Raw genomic sequence first — 21628 nt, forward strand, 5'->3', positions numbered from 1 at the left:
AATGTCCAGTAAAAGGAGCGAACAAACTGAGATGTTCTTTAACTCTGGTGGCTGCGTCTGAAGAGTTCAGCACCACTGACAGCGCACGCTCGGCAGGCAGGCTATTTACAACAATCTAACACACTCTCCCGTCAAAAGACCTCTCTCTGGGAATGTGTGTATATATATATGTGTGTGTGTGTGTGTGGTAGATACTCTGGTTCCTCTAAAGGGTCCTATATCCTGATAAATGAACTCTGCTGACAGAACACACAGAGGGGAGATCAATAGTGACCAATAGTTTCCACTGACCATTCAGAAAGACAGACCAAATAGAACAAAAGAGACAAGGAGAGACAAATACACACAATGAGTCACAGCAGGGGCTGTAGGGTAAGAGTCCGACCGTGCTGTTTTCCAAACTACCCCAGGAAGTTACACATGTCAATGTCATCTGCTTTGGTCCAGATACAGGTACACTCTGTTCAGAGTCACTACAGACTGTAGGCTATATAGACCTGCCTGAGGAGGAATGACTACTGTAGATTTACCACACTCAACGTTGACCTGATCTATGACCTCTGACATTTAACCTTCCTCTCATTGGCCATTTAGAGAACACACTCTTGCACGCACGCGCACACACACACACACACACACACGCACGCTGACAGGTCTGTATTCTGTGTATGCCAAAAAGTGTATCAATATTACATAATATAATAAAACAAATAATGTAATTCATTACATAATATGAGTTTTTTCCCAAATGGCTATATATCAATTTTCATTAATGTTGGCAAATTAGCTTTTATTGTTTAAAGAACTTTGGTGTTTTTTCACTATAGATGGCATCATGAGCAAGGAAAATTGTGTGGATATATTGAAGCAGCATCTCAAGACATCAGTCAGGAAGTTCTGACTAATGATCTGAACTGATCTGGAATTTTCCGAGCTGTTTAAAGGCACAGTCAACTTAGTGTATGTAAACTTCTGACCAACTGGAATTGTGATACAGTTAATGATAAGTGAAATAATCTGTCAAACTATAGTTTGTTAACAAGAAATTTGTGGAGTGGTTGAAAAACAGGTTTTAATGACTCCAACCTAAGTGTATGTAAACTAGTTTTAATGACTCCAACCTAAGTGTATGTAAACTAGTTTTAATGACTCCAACCTAAGTGTATGTAAACTAGTTTTAATGACTCCAACCTAAGTGTATGTAAACTAGTTTTAATGACTCCAACCTAAGTGTATGTAAACTAGTTTTAATGACTCCAACCTAAGTGTATGTAAACTAGTTTTAATGACTCCAACCTAAGTGTATGTAAACTAGTTTTAATGACTCCAACCTAAGTGTATGTAAACTAGTTTTAATGACTCCAACCTAAGTGTATGTAAACTAGTTTTAATGACTCCAACCTAAGTGTATGTAAACTAGTTTTAATGACTCCAACCTAAGTGTATGTAAACTAGTTTTAATGACTCCAACCTAAGTGTATGTAAACTAGTTTTAATGACTCCAACCTAAGTGTATGTAAACTAGTTTTAATGACTCCAACCTAAGTGTATGTAAACTAGTTTTAATGACTCCAACCTAAGTGTATGTAAACTAGTTTTAATGACTCCAACCTAAGTGTATGTAAACTAGTTTTAATGACTCCAACCTAAGTGTATGTAAACTAGTTTTAATGACTCCAACCTAAGTGTATGTAAACTAGTTTTAATGACTCCAACCTAAGTGTATGTAAACTAGTTTTAATGACTCCAACCTAAGTGTATGTAAACTAGTTTTAATGACTCCAACCTAAGTGTATGTAAACTAGTTTTAATGACTCCAACCTAAGTGTATGTAAACTAGTTTTAATGACTCCAACCTAAGTGTATGTAAACTAGTTTTAATGACTCCAACCTAAGTGTATGTAAACTAGTTTTAATGACTCCAACCTAAGTGTATGTAAACTAGTTTTAATGACTCCAACCTAAGTGTATGTAAACTAGTTTTAATGACTCCAACCTAAGTGTATGTAAACTAGTTTTAATGACTCCAACCTAAGTGTATGTAAACTAGTTTTAATGACTCCAACCTAAGTGTATGTAAACTAGTTTTAATGACTCCAACCTAAGTGTATGTAAACTAGTTTTAATGACTCCAACCTAAGTGTATGTAAACTAGTTTTAATGACTCCAACCTAAGTGTATGTAAACTAGTTTTAATGACTCCAACCTAAGTGTATGTAAACTAGTTTTAATGACTCCAACCTAAGTGTATGTAAACTAGTTTTAATGACTCCAACCTAAGTGTATGTAAACTAGTTTTAATGACTCCAACCTAAGTGTATGTAAACTAGTTTTAATGACTCCAACCTAAGTGTATGTAAACTAGTTTTAATGACTCCAACCTAAGTGTATGTAAACTAGTTTTAATGACTCCAACCTAAGTGTATGTAAACTAGTTTTAATGACTCCAACCTAAGTGTATGTAAACTAGTTTTAATGACTCCAACCTAAGTGTATGTAAACTAGTTTTAATGACTCCAACCTAAGTGTATGTAAACTAGTTTTAATGACTCCAACCTCAGTGTATGTAAACTAGTTTTAATGACTCCAACCTAAGTGTATGTAAACTAGTTTTAATGACTCCAACCTAAGTGTATGTAAACTAGTTTTAATGACTCCAACCTAAGTGTATGTAAACTAGTTTTAATGACTCCAACCTAAGTGTATGTAAACTAGTTTTAATGACTCCAACCTAAGTGTATGTAAACTAGTTTTAATGACTCCAACCTAAGTGTATGTAAACTAGTTTTAATGACTCCAACCTAAGTGTATGTAAACTAGTTTTAATGACTCCAACCTAAGTGTATGTAAACTAGTTTTAATGACTCCAACCTAAGTGTATGTAAACTAGTTTTAATGACTCCAACCTAAGTGTATGTAAACTAGTTTTAATGACTCCAACCTAAGTGTATGTAAACTAGTTTTAATGACTCCAACCTAAGTGTATGTAAACTAGTTTTAATGACTCCAACCTAAGTGTATGTAAACTTCTGACTTCAAAACTAGTTTACATACACTTAGGTTGGAGTCATTAAAACTAGTTTACATACACTTAGGTTGGAGTCATTAAAACTAGTTTACATACACTTAGGTTGGAGTCATTAAAACTAGTTTACATACACTTAGGTTGGAGTCATTAAAACTAGTTTACATACACTTAGGTTGGAATGTTTATATATATATAAAACTTTGAAGTCTATATAAACAGTTGAAGTCAGAAGTTTACATATACACATATACATATACACATATACATATACACATACATATATATGCATATATATATATGCTTTAAATCAATACAGTAATATGAGATCTGCATGTAAAACATTTACATTTGACATTTTAGTAATTTAGCATATGTTCTTGTCCAGAGCGACTACAGGTAGTTCATTCATCTTAAGATAACTAGGTGAGACAACCACATATCACAGTCAAATATACAGGATACAAACATTCCATTCCAGCTAAACAATGGATATACTGTATAGCGTTTTGCAAAAAAAACAAAAAAACATTTTAATACACACCTACAATCTATGAATAAAAAAAACTGAGAACAGTAATATTTTACACACACATGAAAAACTTGAAAAAATGTATGGAGACAGAATTTTGGAAATAAACTCTTTATATGTAACCAGAGAGAGAACTTCCTGAATCAGACACCATCTAGACTCTAGTCAATAGGTTCACACTGTCCTAACGAGAAAGTACATACATGTTGCCCTAACGAGACAGACAAATGGGGCCACGCACTGCTCCAACGATGACAACACCAACAACACACTCTGCCCATCACACAGAGGAAGACCATCAGAAAGAGAGGGACAGAGAGAGAGAGGGGTGGGTGAGACCAATACAAAAGAAAATGTGTTAACATTGCCAAAGCAACTGAAGGAGATAATAAACTAAAGTGAAAGAAACAATACAAATTAACAGTAAACATTACATTCACAAAAGTTCCAAAAGAATAAAGACATTTGAAAGACATTTATCTCTCTCTCTCGACCACTCTCTTTCTTTCTCTCTCCCCCTCTATCTCTCTACCACTCTCTTTCTGTTTTGCTCTCTCTTTCTCTCTCTCCTTCTTTGTTTCTCCCTCCCCCTCTCTCTCTCTCTCTCTCTCCTTCTTTGTTTCTCCCTCCCCCCTCTCTCTCTTTCTCTCTCTCTCTCTATGTCACTAGCCTCTATATTTGGGGCAGTGGAGTTCAGGGGACAGTTAGTGCTGTTGTGTCTTGGTTACTGCAGCAGTAAGATGACACACACAGAGAGAGGCAGAGGAAGTTACCCCATCATATCACTCCCCTGACAGAGAGATGGTTGGGGGGGTCACCCCATTAAGAGTCAGAGGAACCGGTCTTTTCTGGTTATAACTCACCATCTTACTCTATATAACCTCTGACCTTCGTAACCTACTGGCACAGCAACTGGAGACACAACACATTGTAACACGTCCGTAACCCTCCAACATCTCACAGAGTAGAAGCACTCTCTTTTGACGACACCACAACGGCCACTCTCTGGATTGGGACACACCTAACCATTGGTTAGTGGAATAGAATCGGGTTTGTTAGTACTGGGCTGGAACACAAGCCTGCTGCATACACTGTAGCTCTCAATCGCTGAATTTCAGAAATTCCCTTTATGCTTACATCCATGCAATGCTGTCCATGGAGGGGAGTGAGCAGGTGTCCATGGGGGGGAATGAGCAAGTGTCCATGGGGGGTGTGAGCAAGTGTATAATATACAGTATATATTTATATAAATTACAATGGACCTACAGTATATATTTATATAAATTATAATGGACCTACACTATGTATTTATATAAATTATAATGGACCTACACTATGTATTTATATAAATTATAATGGACCTACACTATGTATTTATATAAATTATAATGGACCTACAGTATATATTTATATAAATTATAATGGACCTACAGTATAGATTTATATAAATTATAATGGACCTACACTATGTATTTATATAAATTATAATGGACCTACACTATGTATTTATATAAATTATAATGGACCTACACTATGTATTTATATAAATTATAATGGACCTACAGTATATATTTATATAAATTATAATGGACCTACAGTATAGATTTATATAAATTATAATGGACCTACACTATGTATTTATATAAATTATAATGGACCTACACTATATATTTATATAAATTATAATGGACCTACAGTATAGATTTATATAAATTATAATGGACCTACACTATGTATTTATATAAATTATAATGGACCTACAGTATGTATTTATATATATTATAATGGACCTACACTATGTATTTATATAAATTATAATGGACCTACAGTATATATTTATATAAATTATAATGGACCTACAGTATATATTTATATAAATTATAATGGACCTACACTATGTATTTATATAAATTATAATGGACCTACACTATGTATTTATATAAATTATAATGGACCTACACTATATATTTATATAAATTATAATGGACCTGCAGTATATATTTATATAAATTATAATGGACCTACAGTATAGATTTTCAAATAACTCTCCCTTTTCTGGCCTGCAAATTGATTTTGACAAGCAAATCGATAAAAAAAATCTGTGCGGCCCTCGAACCAAAAAGTTTGCCCAACCCTGTCCTTGGTGGGCCGAGTGTCTGCGGATTTTCGCTCCTCCCTTGTACTTGATTGATCAATTAACGCCATTGATTAGTTAGGATCTCTCCTCACCTGGTTGTCAACACAAATTAATTCGACACGAATTGAAAGGATAGCCTAGTGGTTAGAGCGTTGGACTAGTAACCGGAAGGTTGCAAGTTCAAACCCCCGAGCTGACAAAATCCAAATCTGTCTTTCTGCCCCTGAACAGGCAGTTAACCCACTGTTCCTAGGCTGTCATTGAAAATAAGAATTTGTTCTTAACTAACTGACTTGCCTAGGTTAAAGAAAATAACGCTTCAGCAGTACCCCGTCTTCCCTGTAGATGGCAGCAGGACTCCAGAGAGGTTCTATGGGAGTAAATTACAGGCTGCATCTCAGGCTGTTTGACATTGGATTACAACATATTCTGTTAGGACACAGACCGGTACATTGATAGTAATATGATTGTCTCGATCGGATAAGAAAAACCTATTTTAATTGGGGATGTAATTAGACAGGTTTCATTCTCTTCATCTGCCCTGGAATGACTGGAAATATCTGACTTTATGGATGAGTACAGATGAATGAGGAGATGAGACAATGAGATGGAGTCATTAGACTATTGAGATAAAGGAGAGGGGACAATGAGATGACGCTGAAATATGAGAGGGTGCGAGCCTGGACCATGGATGAGCATCCTCACGACAGGACATGTGGAAGTTATGGAAGCTATGCTGAGGCACCATTCGTTTTCTCATATGAATAAGTAACATAGGCTACTTCAAGGAAGGAAGGAAAGAATGATTCGTTCCCAAAGTAGTCCCAATGAACAAAACCGGAGGGACCAGCCAAGAACCTACACAGAGTTTCACTTTCACATCTCTGGAAGTTGAGATTTTTTTCAAAATATATTCTACACCTTGTTCTGGTGAATCAGTGTCACTCTACAGTTCTGTAGGGCTGCGTGAACAGATGACATGATATATTCTTCCTCTGATGAAAGAATATGATCTGCTGTAGGCTACAGCGGGGGTGGTTGAGGACCAGAACACGCATCCATCAAGGCGGGAGCGCGCATTGTGAAGAGGCGGGGCAGCGGGAATATCTCTTTCCGGATATTTACCTCCACCTGCCCGCGCGACGCGCCCAGTTCCAAGGTTTTTAACAGCGGTAGTATCAACGGACATGACAAAGTTCCCAAATCCAGGACTACTGAGGTATTTTAACTGATCTTCTCGAGCTAGATTGTCTGTGTTCTCATAACAATCCTCCAGGATCAACTTGATATCTGAAGTGAAGTAACGTTAAAGTTGCTGAATGGCATGTTGAGTGTAGCAGCAGAAGAACCTATAACATTTACGTTTATGTTGGTCGTTCATAGAGCCTACTTAGTTTAAAGTCCACGTCGAGGCTGTATGTTTCAATATACTATATGGGAGGTTGTCTTATTCTCCGTGTTAATCATTGCGATACACTAGTTTTATCGATAACCGAGATGACGTTACTCATCTGAAAACAAGTTCGCCAATGCAACCAGGTGCAAATCTCAGGCCTAGTTGACACACTTTAAATAGGCAATGTTGTATACCAATACTGCCCACTCAACAGTCTAGACTTGGCAAAAAACTCTGTCCTAAAATAGTTTAGGCAGCTCAGTTTAACTGGTGTGAATGTCATTATCATCATGGAAAATCAGGCGTGAGAGTGCTCTACTCACTGTAATGTATTCAAAGTATTCAGAGTGAGTCCAAACATTAACGTGTGTGTGTGTGTGTGTGTGTGTGTGTGTGTGTGTGTGTGTGTGTGTGTGTGTGTGTGTGAGAGAGAGAGAGGGGCCTACAAAAAGACCTGTCCCACTCCCCTTAGCCTACATTAACAAGCACACACACAGGGCTGTTATTAAAAGCGTGGGTTGATGCCCAGTAGAACTGGTGTGTAAACACTGCAGCTCGTGTGTGTGCATGTAGATCTGAGATCAGTTCCTAGGCCTGTGGATGGACCAGCTTGTCTCTGACAATGTTTAACATTCTTATCATTCAGCAGTCTGCACAGGGCGGAGGAGAGAACAGGGAAAAAAGGACATGTTCAGACTCTGGACAGATAATAATGTATTACCAACATACACACTGCATTACTCATTGTAGCATGATACTGCTTCAGACACAAAAATTACTCACTGGGCCTGTGTGTATGAAGTAGAAAAGGGGCTGTTCACTGCAGACGATGTCATCCTTAGGGAGGGGCTAAACTACATGAGCAGATATCATCACAGTTTCCAGAGTCTGGAGGTGTTTCATTAAGATGTGTGTGTGTTATCTCTCCCCAGGTTGTGGAGAGATGGACTGAGGGTTGTGTCAGTGTGTGTGTGTGAGTGAGTGACGCGTAATTGAGTGCAAAGACACAGAGAGACGTGACAGTCCCGCGTCCCATTGTGACATAGCTACGCTGCTCTGAGACCACTGTCTGCAGGGGGAACACACAGCCATAACGGGTACCTCCCCAACATTCCCAACCAACGTGGCTCTGAGACCACTGTCTGCAGGGGGAACACACAGCCATAACGGGTACCTCCCCAACATTCCCAACCAACGCAGCTCTGAGACCACTGTCTGCAGGGGGAACACACAGCCATAACGGGTACCTCCCCAACATTCCCAACCAACGCAGCTCTGAGACCACTGTCTGCAGGGGGAACACACAGCCATAACGGGTACCTCCCCAACATTCCCAACCAACGTGGCTCTGAGACCACTGTCTGCAGGGGGAACACACAGCCATAACGGGTACCTCCCCAACATTCCCAACCAACGTGGCTCTGAGACCACTGTCTGCAGGGGGAACACACAGCCATAACGGGTACCTCCCCAACATTCCCAACCAACGCGGCTCTGAGACCACTGTCTGCAGGGGGAACACACAGCCATAACGGGTACCTCCCCAACATTCCCAACCAACGTGGCTCTGAGACCACTGTCTGCAGGGGGAACACACAGCCATAACGGGTACCTCCCCAACATTCCCAACCAACGTGGCTCTGAGACCACTGTCTGCAGGGGGAACACACAGCCATAACGGGTACCTCCCCAACATTCCCAACCAACGTGGCTCTGAGACCACTGTCTGCAGGGGGAACACACAGCCATAACGGGTACCTCCCCAACATTCCCAACCAACGTGGCTCTGAGACCACTGTCTGCAGGGGGAACACACAGCCATAACGGGTACCTCCCCAACATTCCCAACCAACGTGGCTCTGAGACCACTGTCTGCAGGGGGAACACACAGCCATAACGGGTACCTCCCCAACATTCCCAACCAACGTGGCTCTGAGACCACTGTCTGCAGGGGGAACACACAGCCATAACGGGTACCTCCCCAACATTCCCAACCAACGTGGCTCTGAGACCACTGTCTGCAGGGGGAACACACAGCCATAACGGGTACCTCCCCAACATTCCCAACCAACGCGGCTCTGAGACCACTGTCTGCAGGGGGAACACACAGCCATAACGGGTACCTCCCCAACATTCCCAACCAACGTGGCTCTGAGACCACTGTCTGCAGGGGGAACACACAGCCATAACGGGTACCTCCCCAACATTCCCAACCAATGCAGCTCCACATACTCGTCCCTCTATTGATTTGAATGTGTTGACAGACAGTTGGAGAAATAGCTTGAGCCGCATTGAGAATTAGAAAAGTATGAAAGCCAATGGTCCAATATTCTAGAATACTGCTGTGCCGGGACATTGTGGACACTGATAGACGTGTGTGTGTGTGTGTGTGTGTGTGTGTGTGTGTGTGTGTGTGTGTGTGTGTGTGTGTGTGTAAGAGGTTGAGTAACCCGCGGTAACAGACATGCCCAAACCTGATCTACTCTGTTTGGTTCAACTACTGGACAACACTATCCAGGCCTTTACAGTCAACGTGAGTACACACAGTCCTGAGTAGAGTGGGAATGATAGACTGGGAGACACAGATCTCAGCTTCCTAATGATCTCAAAACACAACCTTGACCTGGAGAACACACTCACTAGAAAAGCTTTACCAAAACACACTGTACTGCAATATCACACACACACACACACACACACACACACACACACACACACACACTGACTGACTCCCGGTATAAGGTGTGTTTTGCGTCTCTCAGAAGCAGGATGCAGGTGAGGTTTTACTGGAGCAGGTGTGTAACCAGTTGGGTCTGCTGGAGAGACACTTCTTCAGTCTGCAGCTACGAGACTCCAACACCACCATCGTCACTCAAACACACTCTCCTGTGAGTAGCTACACTAACACAGCTCAAAACACACTCTCCTGTGAGTAGCTACACTAACACAGCTCAAAACACACTCTCCTGTGAGTAGCTACACTAACACAGCTCAAAACACACTCTCCTGTGAGTAGCTACACTAACACAGCTCAAAACATACTCTCCTGTGAGTAGCTACACTAACACAGCTCAAAACACACTATCCTGTGAGTAGCTACACTAAGACAGCTCAAAACACACTCTCCTGTGAGTAGCTACACTAACACAGCTCAAAACACACTCTCCTGTGAGTAGCTACACTAACACAGCTCAAAACACACTCTCCTGTGAGTAGCTACACTAACATAGCTCAAAACACACTCTCCTGTGAGTAGCTACACTAACACAGCTCAAAACACACTCTCCTGTCAGTAGCTACACTAACACAGCTCAAAACACACTCTCCTGTGAGTAGCTACACTAACACAGCTCAAAACACACTCTCCTGTGAGTAGCTACACTAACACAGCTCAAAACACACTCTCCTGTGAGTAGCTACACTAACACAGCTCAAAACACACTCTCCTGTGAGTAGCTACACTAACACAGCTCAAAACACACTCTCCTGTGAGTAGCTACACTAAGACAGCTCAAAACACACTCTCCTGTGAGTAGCTACACTAACACAGCTCAAAACACACTCTCCTGTGAGTAGCTACACTAACACAGCTCAAAACACACTCCTGTGAGTAGCTACACTAACACAGCTCAAAACACACTCTCGTGAGTAGCTACACTAACACAGCTCAAAACACACTCTCCTGTGAGTAGCTACACTAACACAGCTCAAAACACACTCTCCTGTGAGTAGCTACACTAACACAGCTCAAAACACACTCTCCTGTGAGTAGCTACACTAACACAGCTCAAAACACACTCTCCTGTGAGTAGCTACACTAACACAGCTCAAAACACACTCTCCTGTGAGTAGCTACACTAAGACAGCTCAAAACACACTCTCCTGTGAGTAGCTACACTAACACAGCTCAAAACACACTCTCCTGTGAGTAACTACACTAACACAGCTCAAAACACACTCTCCTGTGAGTAGCTACACTAACACAGTTCAAAACACACTCTCCTGTGAGTAGCTACACTAACACAGCTCAAAACACACTCTCCTGTGAGTAGCTACACTAACACAGCTCAAAACACACTCTCCTGTGAGTAGCTACACTAACACAGCTCAAAACACACTCTCCTGTGAGTAGCTACACTAACACAGCTCAAAACACACTCTCCTGTGAGTAGCTACACTAACACAGCTCAAAACACACTCTCCTGTGAGTAGCTACACTAACACAGCTCAAAACACACTCTCCTGTGAGTAGCTACACGAACACAGCTCAAAACACACTCTCCTGTGAGTAGCTACACTAAGACAGCTCAAAACACACTCTCCTGTGAGTAGCTACACTAAGACAGCTCAAACACACTCTCCTGTGAGTAGCTACACTAAGACAGCTCAAACACACTCTCCTGTGAGTAGCTACACTAACACAGCTCAAACACACTCTCCTGTGAGTAGCTACACTAACACAGCTCAAACACACTATTTTGTGAGAAGCTACACACACACACACTTAGTCAATACTCTAAAACGCACACAACAGATGGTGAATGTAGCATTATGTCTTTGATTAACATAGTTTGTCTTGCAGAGGTGGCTGGAGGCCAACAAACCACTGAAGAAGCAGCTGAAAGGTAAGAAACACTAAATGAGACCTTAGCCTGAGCCCAGTGACGCCCTACTGTTTAGCCTGAGCCCAGTGACGCCCTACTGTTTAGCCTGAGCCCAGTGACGCCCTACTGTTTAGCCTGAGCCCAGTGACGCCCTACTGTTTAGCCTGAGCCCAGTGACGCCCTACTGTTTAGCCTGAGCCCAGTGACGCCCTACTGTTTAGCCTGAGCCCAGTGACGCCCTACTGTTTAGCCTGAGCCCAGTGACGCCCTACTGTTTAGCCTGAGCCCAGTGACGCCCTACTGTTTAGCCTGAGCCCAGTGACGCCCTACTGTTTAGCCTGAGCCCAGTGACGCCCTACTGTTTAGCCTGAGCCCAGTGACGCCCTACTGTTTAGCCTGAGCCCAGTGACGCCCTACTGTTTAGCCTGAGCCCAGTGACGCCCTACTGTTTAGCCTGAGCCCAGTGACGCCCTACTGTTTAGCCTGAGCCCAGTGACGCCCTACTGTTTAGCCTGAGCCCAGTGACGCCCTACTGTTTAGCCTGAGCCCAGTGACGCCCTACTGTTTAGCCTGAGCCCAGTGACGCCCTACTGTTTAGCCTGAGCCCAGTGACGCCCTACTGTTTAGCCTGAGCCCAGTGACGCCCTACTGTTTAGCCTGAGCCCAGTGACGCCCTACTGTTTAGCCTGAGCCCAGTGACGCCCTACTGTTTAGCCTGAGCCCAGTGACGCCCTACTGTTTAGCCTGAGCCCAGTGACGCCCTACTGTTTAGCCTGAGCCCAGTGACGCCCTACTGTTTAGCCCAGTGACGCCCTACTGTTTAGCCCAGTGACGCCCTACTGTTTAGCCCAGTGACGCCCTACTGTTTAGCCTGAGCCCAGTGACGCCCTACTGTTTAGCCTGAGCCCAGTGACGCCCTACTGTTTAGCCTGAGTCCAGTGACGCCCTACTGTTTAGCCTGAGCCCAGTGACGCCCTACTGTTTAGCCTGAGCCCAGTGACGCCCTACTGTTTAGCCTGAGCCCAGTGACGCCCTACTGTTTAGCCTGAGCCCAGTGACGCCCTACTGTTTAGCCTGAGCCCAGGGACGCCCTACTGTTTAGCCTGAGCCCAGGGACGCCCTACTGTTTAGCCTGAGCCCAGTGACGCCCTACTGTTTAGCCTGAGCCCAGTGACGCCCTACTGTTTAGCTTGAGCCCAGTGACGCCCTACTGTTTAGCCCAGTGGCGCCCTACTGTTTAGCCCAGTGACGCCCTACTGTTTAGCCTGAGCCCAGTGACGCCCTACTGTTTAGCCCAGTGACGCCCTACTGTTTAGCCTGAGCCCAGTGACACCCTATTGTTTAGTCCAGTGTGCATTTTGATAAATTATAAATATAAGATTGAATTCTGTGGAAGGATTGTGGTGGTCATAGTAAGGTCAGGGGTGACGGATTATTAAGGTCAGAGGTCATTGGGCTGTGTCTAACAGCGTCTCTGTCCTACAGGAGTTGTCTCTCCATTCTACCTGACCCTCCGAGTCCGATTCTTCATCTCAGACCCCAACTCTCTACAGCATGACCAGACCAGGTATGGACATGAGAGATCATGGCCTCGTGATGAGGGAGCCCTGCCTGACACTTCAAATTCACTGGAACCTTTGGCCCAATAGGGAATTTCCTCTTGGTCTAATGGTCAAGAGGTTGGGTTCTCCTATGGGAGACCTGGGTTCAGAGCCCCTGTGTGTGCGTGCGCACCTGTAGACTATGTAGAGTGTCTGTGTGTACCTGTAGACTGTTGAGAGAGAGTGTGTCATTAGCTTGTACTGTACATGTGTGATTTAGATAATGTTTCCTCTACTGTCCTGTGTGTCTTCAGACATATGTACTTCCTCCAGATCAGGAGTGACATCAGAGAGGGCAGGTCAGACACTACGAGCTCCCACCTACACATGCATTCCCTCTTACTCCACCTAGTGATGTAAACAATGTGACGTTACATTGAGAAAGTGTGTGTATGTCCTGCAGGTTGAAGTGTCCTCTGAGTGCAGCTGTAGTACTGGCCTCCTATGCTGTGCAGTGTAAGTTACACTCTTCTTTGGTCTTTTTAGTGTGTTGTCTGTCTGGGGGTTTAACATCTATTTCACCCCCCCCCCCCTCTCTCTCCCACCCCCTCTCTCTTTCCACTTCTCTCTCACCCCCACCCCCCCTCTATCTCACCCCCCCTCTCTCTTTCTCGCTCTCTCTCACCCCCCCTTCTCTCTCTCTCACCCCCCCTCTCCTTCTCTCTCTCTCACTCCTCCTTCTCTCTCTTTCTCCCCCTTCTCTCTCTGTGTTGTAGCTGAGCTAGGTGACTACTCCCCAGACCTTCTCCCTGGTTACCTGTCCAAAAGCCACTTCCTCCCGGAGCAGGATGATGACTTCCTGTCTAGAGTGGAGGCTCTGTACCCAGGACACAGGTACACACCCACACCAGGCATGTGTACAGCACCCCCCCTAGCCTACTAGAGGACATGGTGGAGCTGTTAGCATAATGCTGATACCAACCTATCCTACTCATGGGCTGTTTCAGGGGGCTGAAGGAGAGTGAGGCAGAGCTGTGTTTTCTCAACACAGCAAGAACTCTGGAGATGTATGGAGTGGAACTACACACTGCCATGGTAAGTACCTCCATATGTCTCCCTCTGACTCACCCTCGTCTTCCCTCTTCTCCCTCTCATGTTTCCATCTCTTTCTTTCTCTCAGGACTCTGACAGTTCCCCTCTATTGGTGGGATTGGCCTCAGGGGGCGTGGCTATCTTCTGTAACATGATTTGCTCCAGTTTCTTCCCCTGGTGAGCACCTGGACTTCTGATCAGACACACACACACACCACACGCAAATACACACCCTGAGTGTGTATTGTCTCCTACAGGGTGAACATCATCAAGATATCCTTCAAGAGGAAACGCTTCCTTATGCAGCTCAGACGCAAACATGTGAGTCCTGATTGGCTCAAAATTGTGTCCTGCTCTCCTATTGGCTGACCTTAGTGTTGTCTTCATAACCTGTGTGTGTGTGTGTGTGTGTGTTCCAGGGGGAGACGCAGGACTGTGTGGTGAGCCTGGTCCTGCCGTGCCCCAGGGCCTGTAAGAACCTGTGGAGGTCATGTGTGGACCATCACTGCTTCTTCCACACCAACCTGGCAACCCGTAGCCCACACCACACCAACCTGGCAACCCAGATACACAACAAGCTGCTCTCACAACACTGGGCCTTGGGCAACACTAAAACAGACAGGCAAGCGCGCACACACACACACACACACACACCTATCATACACACTATCTTTCTGTCTTTCTTTTACTCATCTGCACACACACACACTGTCTCCTCTGCAGTGGTCCAGTGTGTAAGAAAGTGATGGGTGGGATGGAGTGGAACCCAGCTCTGAGGGGATCCACCTCGTCAGAACACCTGGAGACCAAGAGCCTACCGTCCCGATCCCCCCCGCTCACACCCAACTGGTACTACTGACACCACAGCCTCACACTGCTACAGCAGGAGATACCATGTAAGGGGTAGCTGTGACTAGGGGTAAGTTCATCGTACCTTGTCTCTCTCTCTCTGTTAGGCGGAGTCCTCGTGTGCGTCATGGCGCCCGTAAACCCCGCCCCTCCTCAGTGGAGCTGAACAATGACCTGCGCGACATGTCGGAGGGGGAGGATGTCTTTTACACCTACAGGGTCTCCCTCAGCAGCAGCAGGGGCAGCCAGGAGGGCACGCCTACACACAGGTCAGACACACATACACACACACACACACAATTTCATACCGTGTGTGTATCAGTGTAAAGTACATTCTCATGTTGGAGTCAGTTCTGAACACAGTATCTATTTGTGTTTCTGGCACTCACAGCCAAGGAGGTGGATGGTCGCAGGTTGATGACATCAGCACAGGAGAGGAAGACATTAAGGCCACCTCTCACTACCGAGACAAGGTAAGTTACCCAGACAGACAAGGGAGTGATCCAGTATTTGTGATAAAGTATCTCATCTGTGTGTGCCAGACTCAGTAAACTCTGTGTGTGTTGCAGCGTGCTCTTGGTGATGGCGACCTGCTATTGGTGCGTCTCGCTCCTGATCACGATGGAAAGTTTGGTTTCAATGTCAAAGTGAGTCTCCCCTTAAATTAATCACACACCTACTCTCTTACATGCAGTACCATTCCTGTATCCCTGACTGTTCCTCTTCTCAGGGTGGCGTGGACCAGAAGATGTCCCTGGCCATATCCCAGGTCAACCCTGACTCCCCTGTAAGTGTGTTCTGGTTTGCCTGTGTAGATAATGCATTTGTAAACAGTACTTTAGATTAATCCAATGTGATTTGACTTGTTGATGAATTGATTGTAGGCGGGGCGGGTTGAGCCAAGGTTGTTGGAAGGTGACCAGGTCGTGCTGATCAACGGTCGCGACATCTCTGAACACACGCATGACCAGGTGGTCATGTTTATAAGAGCCAGCAGAGAGTCCCACTCCAGAGAACTGGCTCTGCTTATACGACGCAAAGGTAACACACACTAGAGAGAGCAAGAGAGTGGGCCTGCTAATCAGACACTGATGCAGGTAACACACTGTGTGTGTGTGTGTGTGTTTAGGTCCAGGGCGTGTGGCCCCCCTGCTGCAGTTTCCCTCTGCCCTGTCTCTGACTGGCCAATCACACGGTGATCCACTGCTTCTGCCTGGCCTTTCGGAACAAGGCCAAACACTTGAAGAGTCCATGAAACAACTGGAGAGGGGAATCCAGACAGGCACTCTCACCTTCCACTTCGAGGTGTGTTTTAGTTAGACAACGACACTATGAAAGGGACTTGCTTCTGTGTTAAATGTAACAGATGCACTTTGGGAATAACTTGTCAATAAGACCTGCTGTTGACCATCCAGACAGAAGAGCATGGTGAGTGATGGTGGTGATGTGTGTGTTGTAGAACCTGTACATGAGGAAGCCTGGCCTGTCGGTAGCCTGCGCTCGTCTCCCTGAGAACACAGACAAGAACAGATACAAGGACGTGCTGCCCTGTGAGTACACACACCATCTCACACACTGTGTGTCCTAGTAGGAGTGACTTGACATGCCAGTGTACCCATCTTCCCTAATGTCCTGAATCTGTGGAGATGGAGGACTGGTGCTTTGTTTGTTGAGCTGGTACTGTGGTTTGGGTGGGTCTGGAGGGCCCTGGTTCTGACTCCATCTCTAACTCTTTGTTCTGTCAGATGACATCTCCAGAGTGGTACTTCAGGACCAAGAGGACTACATCAATGCAAGCCACATCACGGTCAGTACACACTGTGTTTAGTGTTGTCCTTGTTGGCTTGTTTGTGTATAGTGATGCTGTGTGTGTTTGTTGTCCTTGTTTGTGTATAGTCATGCTGTGTGTGTGTCTCAGGTGATGCCCCCAGGGTCTGGTGTGTGTCTGCGCTACATTGCAGCTCAAGGACCGCTGCCTCAGACCTGCACTCACTTCTGGCAGAGTGTGTGGGAGCAACACACACACACCATCATCATGCTCACCACACTCACCGAGAGAGGACGGGTATGCACACGGACCCCCTCTCTTTCAAAGAGTGAAACACATTTAGTGAATGAGAATGGGTACAGCACACACAGGTTTACCAAGGTCCCAGGCTCATTGTGAGTCGCTGTCTGCGTCTTTGCCTGCCTGTTGCTTGGTAACCTGAAGCTCTCACTGATTGATTGTCTTGCTGATATTCCACAAGTGCCCTGGTTTATCACACACACATATACACATACACACATACATTCATGCTGACAGTCAGTTTCCACTCATCTCCTGATGTAATACAAGTACTGGCCCTGAGAATGTCCTGAGATGTTTGGGAGAACATAGTGAGTGAAGCACTGACTCAGAAATATGAAACACAGCTCAGTAAAATAACATTTCTCAGGGCTTAAAGATTACAGCCTCTATAGTAAATCAATATTAATGAATGTGAAAATCAATCATGTGTGTATGTATGTATGTATGTATTTCAGACTAAGTGCCACCAGTACTGGCCACACCCTCCTGAAGTGAGGGATTATGGGTACCTGAGGGTCAGCTGCCACTCTGAGGAATGCAACCTGGCCTACGTCACACGCCAGTTCACCCTCACACACACACAGGTAACACACAAACATGACCTGGCTCACATAACAGGTGTGTGTGTGTTCTTCACAGGAAACATTGACCAAACTATCCCCATCCATCTCCATGCGTTTCTGCTTCCATTGGTATTGTGTTTATTTACAGTGCCTTGCGAAAGTATTCGGCCCCCTTGAACTTTGCGACCTTTTGCCACATTTCAGGCTTCAAACATAAAGATATAAAACTGTATTTTTTGTGAAGAATCAACAACAAGTGGGACACAATCATGAAGTGGAACGACAGTTATTGGATATTTCAAACTTTTTTAACAAATCAAAAACTGAAATATTGGGCGTGCAAAATTATTCAGCCCCCTTAAGTTAATACTTTGTAGGGCCACCTTTTGCTGTGATTACAGCTGTAAGTCGCTTGGGGTATGTCTCTATCAGTTTTGCACATCGAGAGACTGAAATGTTTTCCCATTCCTCCTTGCAAAACAGCTCGAGCTCAGTGAGGTTGGATGGAGAGCATTTGTGAACAGCAGTTTTCAGTTCTTTCCACAGGTTCTCGATTGGATTCAGGTCTGGACTTTGACTTGGCCATTCTAACACCTGGATATGTTTATTTTTGAACCATTCCATTGTAGATTTTGCTTTATGTTTTGGATCATTGTCTTGTTGGAAGACAAATCTCCGTCCCAGTCTCAGGTCTTTTGCAGACTCCATCAGGTTTTCTTCCAGAATGGTCCTGTATTTGGCTCCATCCATCTTCCCATCAATTTTAACCATCTTCCCTGTCCCTGCTGAAGAAAAGCAGGCCCAAACCATGATGCTGCCACCACCATGTTTGACAATGGGGATGGTGTGTTCAGGGTGATGAGCTGTGTTGCTTTTACGCCAAACATAACGTTTTGCATTGTTGCCAAAAAGTTACATTTTGGTTTCATCTGACCAGAGCACCTTCTTCCACATGTTTGTTGTGTCTCCCAGGTGGCTTGTGGCAAACTTTAAACAACACTTTTTATGGATATCTTTAAGAAATGGCTTTCTTCTTGCCACTCTTCCATAAAGGCCAGATTTGTGCAATATACGACTGATTGTTGTCCTATGGATAGAGTCTCCCACCTCAGCTGTAGATCTCTGCAGTTCATCCAGAGTGATCATGGGCCTCTTGGCTGCATCTCTGATCAGTCTTCTCCTTGTATGAGCTGAAAGTTTAGAGGGACGGCCAGGTCTTGGTAGATTTGCAGTGGTCTGATACTCCTTCCATTTCAATATTATCGCTTGCACAGTGCTCCTTGGGATGTTTAAAGCTTGGGAATTTTTTTTGTATCCAAATCCGGCTTTAAACTTCTTCACAACAGTATCTCGGACCTGCCTGGTGTGTTCCTTGTTCTTCATGATGCTCTCCGCGCTTTTAACGGACCTCTGAGACTATCACAGTGCAGGTGCATTTATACGGAGACTTGATTACACACAGGTGGATTGTATTTATCATCATTAGTCATTTAGGTCAACATTGGATCATTCAGAGATCCTCACTGAACTTCTGGAGAGAGTTTGCTGCACTGAAAGTAAAGGGGCTGAATAATTTTGCACGCCCAATTCTTCAGTTTTTTATTTGTTAAAAAAGTTTGAAATATCCAATAAATGTCGTTCCACTTCATGATTGTGTCCCACTTGTTGTTGATTCTTCACAAAAAAATACAGTTTTATATCTTTATGTTTGAAGCCTGAAATGTGGCAAAAGGTCGCAAAGTTCAAGGGGGCCGAATACTTTCGCAAGGCACTGTACCTTTACAACACAGAGGTTAATATATAACATGTTCTCCTTTACAATAATAGCCTGCCAAAGAGTACACACACACACAACACTACACTGCTGTGCAGACCCATATGTTCCTCTGGATGTCAGTTAATCCCTGCATGGACCACAGGCTGGACAACACACTCCTCCTCCATCTCTCCCTCTACTCTCCTCCATCTCTGCCTCTCTCCATCTCATCTTTCCTCTCTCCCTCTACTCTCGTCCTCCATCTCTCCTTCATCACAGTAACTAATGAGTTACCATACCCTATACTTTTCTCAGTTTCTCTCTCCTCACATCTCATCCATCTCTCCCATTACAATCATCACATATCCAAGTTAATTTATGAAAATATCTTTAATGAGAGACAGATGGGGGGGGGTGTTCTCTCAGCTGTTTTCCATCTGTTTATCCTATGTGTGTGTGTGTGTTTCCAGCTGGGAGAGGAGCGTTCGGTGACCCACCTGCAGTATGTAGCATGGCCAGATCATGGTGTACCTGATGACCCCTCAGACTTCCTGTTGTTCATCACCTCTGTTAGAGAGAGGAGGACAGGAGACACACCACTTATGGTGCACTGCAGGTACACACACACACACACACACACACTAGGGTTACAAGATTTATAACACCTCATGTATGTTGTTGATGTAATTGCAGCGCAGGGATTGGGCGTACAGGTGTTCTCATTACCATGGAGACGGCGTTGTCGCTGTTGGAGAGCGGTCGACCTGTGTTCCCTCTGGACATCATCAGGACGCTCCGAGACCAGAGGGCCATGATGATCCAGACCACGGTACACACACGCCTATACTACTAACCATTAGCTACTCTCCTCCCAAGATCAGCATTGAAACCCTAATGACTGTCTGCAACTTCCTTTGGTATGTTTGTATGTGACTGGACTGTTTTTGTGTTCAAGTGTCAGTTCCGGTTTATGTGTGAGGCCATCCTGCGTGTCTACAGAGAGCGAGAGGAGACCATTCTGCAGCACCACCCTCAGCACTGCTAATGGACCATTAACAGGAGGATGGGGGGGACAGCTATCCACAATGCTAGGCTAACAGGAGGTGGGGGGACAGCTATCCACAATGCTAGGCTAACAGGAGAAGAGGACTGCTAGCCCCAGCGCTAGGCTAACAGGAGAAGAGGACCGCTAGGCTGTAGCCTTAGAGAGCCATAGCACTCCACTAGCCTTAAGTACTCGGCAACGGCTAGCCTTCTGTTGCTACAGCACATAACGAGCCATAGTGCCGAATGTGCTCAGCTAGTCCTATCCTTATGTTAGCCATAGAGCACCGCTAGCAGGAAGGACCATGTACTGCAAAGGTCTTTTCTTTTTTTTTGTTGTAATTCTCTGGACCAAAGTGCTACTGTATGAGTGACTGAAGACTGTATCTCAGTTCCTCCTGAGTGGAGGCTATATAGCCTTCCTAATGGTGGCCCGCAGCTAGTTCCTCCTGAGTGGAGGCTATATAGCCTTCCTAATGGTGGCCCTCGGCTAGTTCCTCCTGAGTGGAGGCTATATAGCCTTCCTAATGGTGGCCCGCGGCTATTTCCTCCTGAGTGGAGGCTATATAGCCTTCCTAATGGTGGCCCTCGGCTAGTTCCTCCTGAGTGGAGGCTATATAGCCTTCCTAATGGTGGCCCGCGGCTATTTCCTCCTGAGTGGAGGCTATATAGCCTTCCTAATGGTGGCCCTCGGCTAGTTCCTCCTGAGTGGAGGCTATATAGCCTTCCTAATGGTGGCCCTCGGCTAGTTCCTCCTGAGTGGAGGCTATATAGCCTTCCTAATGGTGGCCCTCGGCTAGTTCCTCCTGAGTGGAGGCTATAGAACTAGGCCTTTTCTAGACTAGAGAGATTGACTGGTCTGTCTGTATTGTTGGGAGAGTGTTGAGGCTTCCAGTGGATTCACAGTAGAGATGAACACTGTCAGAGCCACCACACACTACACCCGCTCCCACCTTCCCTAAATTATTGACACACTGAATAAACACACTGACATCTACTTGGAGCTCTTCGTCTGTTT

General features: G+C 44.8%; 1 protein-coding gene across 1 annotated transcript; it reads left to right on the forward strand.

Moving 5' to 3' along the window:
* The first annotated feature begins 6683 nt into the window (after positions 1-6683).
* Positions 6684-21607, forward strand: ptpn3 (protein tyrosine phosphatase non-receptor type 3). Its single transcript, XM_031787515.1, has 26 exons — positions 6684-6913; positions 8023-9623; positions 9853-9978; positions 11673-11715; positions 13180-13261; positions 13550-13594; positions 13699-13751; positions 14012-14129; positions 14243-14330; positions 14416-14504; positions 14585-14648; positions 14747-14949; positions 15051-15176; positions 15284-15445; positions 15568-15649; positions 15746-15823; positions 15907-15963; positions 16061-16217; positions 16306-16481; positions 16636-16726; positions 16922-16983; positions 17095-17241; positions 17703-17831; positions 20037-20182; positions 20260-20395; positions 20522-21607. The coding sequence occupies exons 2-26, from the start codon at positions 9555-9557 to the stop codon at positions 20609-20611; spliced, it is 2619 nt and encodes an 872-aa protein (XP_031643375.1). The 5' UTR covers positions 6684-6913; positions 8023-9554; the 3' UTR covers positions 20612-21607.
* Positions 21608-21628: the final 21 nt, after the last annotated feature.

Source organism: Oncorhynchus kisutch, linkage group LG13, assembly GCF_002021735.2.
Source record: "Oncorhynchus kisutch isolate 150728-3 linkage group LG13, Okis_V2, whole genome shotgun sequence".
Lineage (NCBI taxonomy): Eukaryota > Metazoa > Chordata > Actinopteri > Salmoniformes > Salmonidae > Oncorhynchus > Oncorhynchus kisutch.

Bases quoted from the DNA above. Each gene is read 5' to 3' on its own strand.
- ptpn3 (XM_031787515.1), top strand. From the start codon at position 9,555: ATGCCCAAACCTGATCTACTCTGTTTGGTTCAACTACTGGACAACACT. The intron at 11,716-13,179 runs GTAAGAAACACT...TCTGTCCTACAG, and splicing joins ACTGAAGAAGCAGCTGAAAG to GAGTTGTCTCTCCATTCTAC. The intron at 17,242-17,702 runs GTATGCACACGG...TATGTATTTCAG, and splicing joins CACTCACCGAGAGAGGACGG to ACTAAGTGCCACCAGTACTG.